This window comes from Fukomys damarensis, unplaced genomic scaffold (assembly GCF_012274545.1).
Source record: "Fukomys damarensis isolate Sample0158 unplaced genomic scaffold, DMR_v1.0_HiC HiC_scaffold_37, whole genome shotgun sequence".
Lineage (NCBI taxonomy): Eukaryota > Metazoa > Chordata > Mammalia > Rodentia > Bathyergidae > Fukomys > Fukomys damarensis.
The window spans coordinates 9,828,061-9,834,668 of NW_022900949.1; the positions used below are offsets into that span (position 1 = coordinate 9,828,061).

Sequence of the window (6,608 nt, forward strand, 5' to 3'; positions counted from 1 at the left end):
GGGAGGGGGGAAGAAGAAGAAGAAGAGAAAAAAAAATCCTGTTGGCAAAGATGCCAAACTGAGCCTCTGTCCCAGGAAACACTGACTCCTGTCCGTTTTTCTAGCCCAGCACTCTCAAAGCCACTTCCTATCTCTGGGTTTGGCTGTCCTGGCGTTTCTTGTCCACAGAGCCCATGTTGTGCCCTCTGTGTCTGGTGTGTCTTACAGATCTCAGCGATGAGTGTCTACCAAGCATGCGTGAGGCCCTGGATTCCATCTCCAGTCCTTACCAAAGACTCTGGACCCACCTCTCCTGGGGAGCTTGATTGAGTATTTCAAGTTCTTCACTAGTAGCTGAAGGTCAACACTGCACATGACCTGCTCCAGGAATGCTCTGTTAATGAGGTCTGGGACCTGTGCAAGCCCTGGGAAATCCAGGACTCTATCTTTTTTCTTTTTGGCTTTTTGAGACCAGGTCTTGCTATGTAGTCCAGGGTGGCCTCGATATCCTGGCAATCTTTCTGCCTCAGCCTCCCAAGTGCTGGAATCACAGGCTTAGATAGGTGCCTAGCTTAGGATATTTTTTAAAAACAAAGCGCAAGAGGAGTCTTATGGGCACAGGCATTACTCCCAGGAATGGCTTCAAAAGGTGACCTAGAACTCAGGAGGCTGAGGCAGGCAAATCCCAAATAAATAAATAAATAGACAAAAAGGTGGCTAAGTGACAGCACATGCTAGTTCTCAGGAGGCTGAGGCAGTGGGATTGCAAGTTCCAGCCCAGCCTGGGCGACACAGAAACTTATTGAGACCCTGCCTCAAAAACCTAAAAGGGCTGGTGACGAAACTCGGTGTGAACTCCCTAGGTTCCATCCCCAGTACCCCATCCCAAGAGAAGTTTCGCTGACAGAATCACAGAGGGCAAGGTGACGAGATGATGGCTGGGACACTGTTTCCGTGGTCTCATCGGTTGTCTGGGGTTTGCCCCACACAGAAGGGGGGGTAGGCTCCGCCCTGGGACGGGTGGGGGTGGGGACACAGGCAGTGCCCTCTTGCCCGCCCCTCCCCCGGCCCCGCTGGCCGCCCCTGATCGGCCCCCCCAGCTGTCCCCAGCCACCTGTCCCTGTCTGTCTCAGGACTGCCTTCCCATGCTCCATCCAGTCCGCGGGGCCCAGTGCAGAGGCTGTGGGGTAAGCGGGGTCTGGGAGATCTGGGTGGAGTGTGGGTCCCCGGCATCCGGGAAGGGGGTCCCCAACTCCTGAAGCGACTACGCCCTACACACACACCTGAGGCTGTGCTCCCTCCCCGCCTCCCAGGGGGCCAAGCCCCTCTCCCAGCACTGTCTGGAGTCCCAAGGAAGGGGTGGTCTTGCTGCCCCAAGAGGAGGCCTCACTGAAGGTGACTGGCAGCCAGAGGCCCTGGGGACTCCGAAGAGCAAGGCTGTGGGTCTGGCTGCAAGCTTAGCACCAGTCTCCGAGGAGTCTGGCTCCAGCCTGTTTTCCCTGTGCTATACGCACACAAAGGCAGCAACCGGAGGCCTGGATCCAGTTTGAGGATCAGCAGATTCCTAGGACTACCTTCCCTGCCCTCGCCGGTCACCCGGACCAGGCTAATTCTGGCTCCTGGGGCTTGGAGCCCCTTAGATCCGTGCGGTGGGGGCTTTTTTTGTTTTGCTTTGGTCCCCACCACCCCCACCCAGTCCTGGGGCTTGAACGCAGGTCCTTCACACCGAGACACCCGCCCCAGCTCTTTGTTGTATTTTATTTTGAGACAGGTCTTGCTAAGTGCTAAAATTGCCCAGGCTGGGCTCAAATTCTCCATCTTCCTGCCTCAGCCTCCCAGAGTGCTAGGATGACAAGAGTGTGTCAGGCTTTGGGGTTTGGTGAGGATGGAATGGGTGAAGGAGACCCCCAAAGAAGGGATGGCCTGGAAGGGGCAGGGCCACCTCTGGCCTTTCCTGATGTCCTTAGACACCAGATAAAAATAGTCCCTGGTCTCAGAGAACATGAGCTGACCTGGGCCTGGGTTCTGGTTTGGGCTGTACGTCTGACTTACTGCTGTGTGGCTTTGGGTGGGTTCCAGTCCCTCTCTGACCTCCTACAGCCTTGACCACCATACTGAGCAATGCAGGGGTGGGACCTGAGAGAGGAGAGATCATGGGGAAGCTCCCAAGGCTGGTGTGGGGGAGTGGAGTAGGGTACCTAGGGCTGTACTTTGTAAATTAGTCAAATAGTAGTGGCCATGATGGTATCTGCCTGTCATTCCAGCACCCTGGGAGGCTGAGGCAGGAAGACTGCAAGTTGGAGCCCAGCCTGGACAACTTAGGGACTTAGGGAGACCTGTCTCAAAATAAAAAAAAGGGCTAGGGATGTACTACAGTGTGAAGGTCCTGGGTTCAAGCGTCAGTACCCGGAAAACAAAAATGTGTGAATTTATCCAGGAAAGCTGCTCCAGAGAAAGAGGAAGACACAAGGGCTGGGAGGTGGCCCAGGGGCTGGTTACTTCTAGCCCACAGCACCCCCAGGCCACATGTGACCACTGCAGGCTCTGGGAAGGCAACACCCCTTCCCCTCCACTCCCAGGCCCGCTGAGGAGGGAGGGACGCTGCTCCTGTCTCCATGACAACCAAAGCCTTGGAGGAGCTGGACCGGGGCCTGGGCAGCTGCCTGGCTGGCGAGGACCTCTCTGTGCTGGTGGAGGCCGGCCTGGGCTGGCCGCAGGAGGACAAGGCCCGAGGTACCTGGTGTCCCTCCACTCTGCACTGACTTCCCTGCTCCCCACTTTCTGCCTCAGGGTTTGCCCCAGAACACAGGTGCCAGACACAGATCTGGGTTTGAGTCCCAGCAGGCTGCTACTGAGCACTGTGTGTCTTTGGGCAATGCTGTCTCTGAGCTGGTCTGCTCTGTGAGGTCATCTGTAACACGGGCTCTTCTCTACCTTGGCCCAGCAGAGCAAGGAGGGGGTAGGGTGGGATTAGCTTGGGGGTGTCCCACAACCTTCACTGTCTCTATTCCCACGAACAGCGACACCCAGGGTAGCTGAGACCAGCAGCCGGCCCCAGGTGAGTAGCTGGGGACCTCAGAGTTGGGGACATGCTGGCCAAGGAAGAGACTGTCTCTTAGAAGACAAAAAGAAACACTACCTTGGTCCCTGTTGCTTTTGCTACGGTGTGGGTGCCATGAACTGTTGCCCCTCTGCCATGTGCCACCTACCTTGGAGTCAGCTGATTATAGACTGAAACCTGTACAAACTGTGAGCTAAATAAACCTTTCCTCCTTTTAAGAAAAAGAAGAAGACTGGGGATTTAGCTCAGTGGCTCAGCCGCCCGCCTTGCAAGTGTAAGGTCCTGAGTTCAATCCCTGGTATCAAAAAAAAAAAGTAAAAGACCGCTCTGATTGGGCTTGGTGGCCCATGCCTGTCATCCAATCACTCTGGGAGGCTGAGGCAGAAGGATCTCAAATTAAAGACTAATCTGGGTGATTTAGCAAGACCTGATCTGAAAATTTAAAAAAATTAAAAGGGGCAGGGGGTGTAGCTCAGAACAGAAGCTCCGGGTTCCATCCCCAGTACTGCAAAAGAAAAAAGAAAGAAAAAGATGAAGAAGAGAGAAAGAGAGAGAGAGAGAGAGAGAGAGAGAGAGAACTAACAGAACAAAACAACTGACCCAAAAGTCTGCTTACCCGCACAGGTTTCTCAGGAGCTGCAGGCGGGGAGCGGTGTGGATGCCAGGCACAAAAAGATGGAGAAGGAGGCTATGGCCAGGGGAACACCAGACCCCGGAAAAGAGAAGCTGAAATCCGGAGCGAGTGGGTTTGCAGCAGCCTGGGATAAAAAGAGGGCGGGCGTGGTGTGGTGCAGGGGGCGCAGGCCAGCGGGTGGGTCCTCCAAGGCGGGGAGGTGTGGATGCCAGGCACAAAAAGATGGAGAAGGAGGCTATGGCCAGGGGAACACCAGACCCCGGAAAAGAGAAGCTGAAATCCGGAGCGAGTGGGTTTGCAGCAGCCTGGGATAAAAAGAGGGCGGGCGTGTTGTGGTGCAGGGGGCGCAGGCCAGCGGGTGGGTCCTCCAAGGCGGGTGCTGGGGCGGGGGAGGGGCTCTGGCTGAGTGGCCTCCACTGTGGCCTCCGCTCATCTGTGTGATAACTGCAGGTCACTGGGGAATGGCGGGAAGACGGTGAAACAGAAAGGCCCACTGAGAGAGCTGCAATTCCAGGAGAGTGTACATGCTGGTTGGGACTAGAGCACGCCCCCGGGCCTGAGCGAGGAGCTGCCCTGGGGAGATGTGACGGTCAACAAGTGCCTGGTCCTGGCTTCGCTGGTGGCGCTGCTGGGCTCGGCTTTCCAGCTGTGCCGCGGTGAGCCCGGGTCCCTGGACATGGGGCGGGGCTGGGGCCATCTGAGCACCCCACCTCCAGGGAAGGGGCGGTGCACGCGAGGGTAGGTCTGGAATGGGTCTTTTTTGTTGTTGTTCCTGGGAATCGAACTCAGGACCTTGAGCTTGCAAGGCAAAATCGCTGGTCCCCGGGATGGGTTTTTTGTTTGTTTCCTTGCACTACTGGAGCTGGAACCCCTGGCCTTTGTACTGAGCTCCATCCTCAGCACTTAGATTTTTTTTTTTTTTTGAGACAGTCTTTCTAAGTCGCTAAATTGCCCCAGCTGGGTTCGAATTTGCAGTCCTCCTGCTTCGGCCTCCCACAGCCCTAGGATGACAGGCATGTGCCACCACGCCCGAATTAAGGAATGAGTTTAGTGCCCTCGACCCTTGGCCAGCCTTGCAACCCTGTCCCTGCCCTGAGCCTGGGGTGACTCCCTCACCTCGCCCAGATCCTTACATTCCCCTTTCTGAGAAAGACAGTGACGAGTGTGCCCCGTGGTCACCCCACGCACCATCTCACAGACTCCCTGGGACAGAGTGGCGCAGGGCCCTTCCCCTTCCTGTTTGAAGTCTCTTGCCCTCCTGGCCTGCACAGTCCCCCTCTACCTCCTGTGTGCTTTAGGGGAGGGTCTTAACGCCCACCAAACCTTGCCAGGAGGCTGGCCTGCAGCCCTGGGGGAAAAAAGAATGACCCTCCTTTTAAAGGGGGAGGTCGGACAGAGCTTGGGGAGGGGCCGCAGGCCTGTAATCCCAACACTCAGGAGGCTGAGACAGGAGGAACTCTTCTAGTTCCAGGCCAGCCTGGGCTGCCTAGTCTAAGGTCAGCTTGAACTACAGTGAGACCCTGTCAAAACAAGCAAAATAAATAACAAGCAAATAAATAATAAAAAGCGAGGTCTCGAGGGAAGGGGCGCCCCTGCACCACAGAGCCCAGTGGCTCAGAAGCCAGGGAAGCTGCCTCTTGGTACCCAGGGGAGTCCCATGGCCCGAATAGGGGTGCTCAGGGAAGAGGGAGGGATGGATGGTGGGGTCCATGTTGCACCCCAGGATGATCTGCCTCCCCCCCAGATGCTGTGGCTGGAGAGGAGCCGGCCCCCACCCCGTGGATCTCACCGATCTCACCCCCCAAGGACCCAGCTGTGCACGCAGTAAGCACTTCCTTAGGGGGCGCCAATGGGAGGGTGGGGAGGCGGGCTCGGTGACAGAAGTGGGTTTGGGCCTAGGATATCACACTGTCCGCATTACAGTCTAAGCCCGTCGCCTGGGTGCCCCCATCGAAACCACCTGCGTCCCAGGTGGGGCCACCTGCACCTCAGGCAGAGGCAGGGGACAAGCCAGAGGTTTCCAGGAGCCGGCAGGCTGCAGAGAAGGTGCAGGGAGATCCCGGGAGGGTCACAGGAGAGGCCGCTGAGGAAGAGCACGTGACTCTTGCCGAGCAAGCACCCAAGGAGAAGCCAAGGAAGGAGAAGCCGGGGAAGGAGAGGCCGCAGAAAGACAAGAAGCCTTGGAAGAAGAAACCGCGGAAGGAGGAGAGGCCACAGAAGGAGAGGCCACAGGCTGCCAGAGAACCCAAGGAAGCTCTGCCCCGACGCTGGGAGGCGCGCGAAGGGGGCCATCGGCCATGGGCGAGGGACTCCAGGGACCCCGAGCACCGGAAAAGGCAGGCCTGGGCCTCCCCGCGGCGCTCCGAAGAGGACCAGCCCCCGGGCAAGCAGAAGCACCGCCTGGGCAAAGGGCGGAACTGAGCCGTGCTGGGTTCTCCGTGAGAATCCCAGGACCCATCTACAGCCTCCGCCGTGGCTCCAGCAAAATAAAGGAAGTGCTGCGGCCGGCCGAGTAGTCTGCTCCTCTGTGCCTCAACTCCCGGGCCTGAAGGATGGGGGTGGAGAGCACCCCCGGGGGTGATCCAGGCCTTGCGCGATTGAAGAGAAGGGATCCATGCACGGTCACCCAGCTGGGTGCTCCTGGTCTTTATTGAGGTGATGCTTGGGTCTGAATAAATATGGGACGAGGGTCACCGGCAGCCGCACTCGGTGGCCACCATGTTGGGCACGTGGCGCGCGCTGATGCGCCCCTCGGACAGGCTGATGAGGAGCTTGCCCGTGTAGGCCGTGGGCACACAGCAGGGTGGGCGTGCCAGGACTGCCCCGCGAGCCTGCATCTTCAGCAGCAGCACCACGTGGTTGGTGTAGTGCGGGTTGTGGTCGGACTGCGGCCAGCCGCATGCACCCTGGCAGTTGTTGGCCTGGTAGGTCTCG

At 57.9% G+C, this 6,608-nt stretch overlaps 2 protein-coding genes across 2 annotated transcripts in view; one reads left to right on the top strand and one right to left on the bottom strand.

The window, feature by feature from the left end:
- The first annotated feature begins 1,068 nt into the window (after nucleotides 1–1,068).
- Nucleotides 1,069–6,160, top strand: Jsrp1 (junctional sarcoplasmic reticulum protein 1). Its single transcript, XM_033759623.1, has 7 exons — nucleotides 1,069–1,166; nucleotides 2,559–2,712; nucleotides 3,000–3,037; nucleotides 3,665–3,823; nucleotides 4,216–4,330; nucleotides 5,419–5,498; nucleotides 5,598–6,160. Exons 2-7 carry the CDS (start codon nucleotides 2,595–2,597, stop codon nucleotides 6,093–6,095), a joined length of 1,008 nt encoding a protein of 335 aa, XP_033615514.1. The 5' UTR covers nucleotides 1,069–1,166; nucleotides 2,559–2,594; the 3' UTR covers nucleotides 6,096–6,160.
- A 141-nt stretch (nucleotides 6,161–6,301) lies between these two features.
- The window catches only part of Amh (anti-Mullerian hormone), a 2,892-nt gene continuing 2,585 nt past the window's right edge, over nucleotides 6,302–6,608 (bottom strand). Inside the window, exon 6 of the mRNA XM_010635121.3 lies at nucleotides 6,302–6,604. Within this exon, the coding sequence (XP_010633423.1) occupies nucleotides 6,365–6,604 (240 nt within the window). The 3' untranslated portion in view covers nucleotides 6,302–6,364. The remainder of the gene's footprint in view (nucleotides 6,605–6,608) is intronic.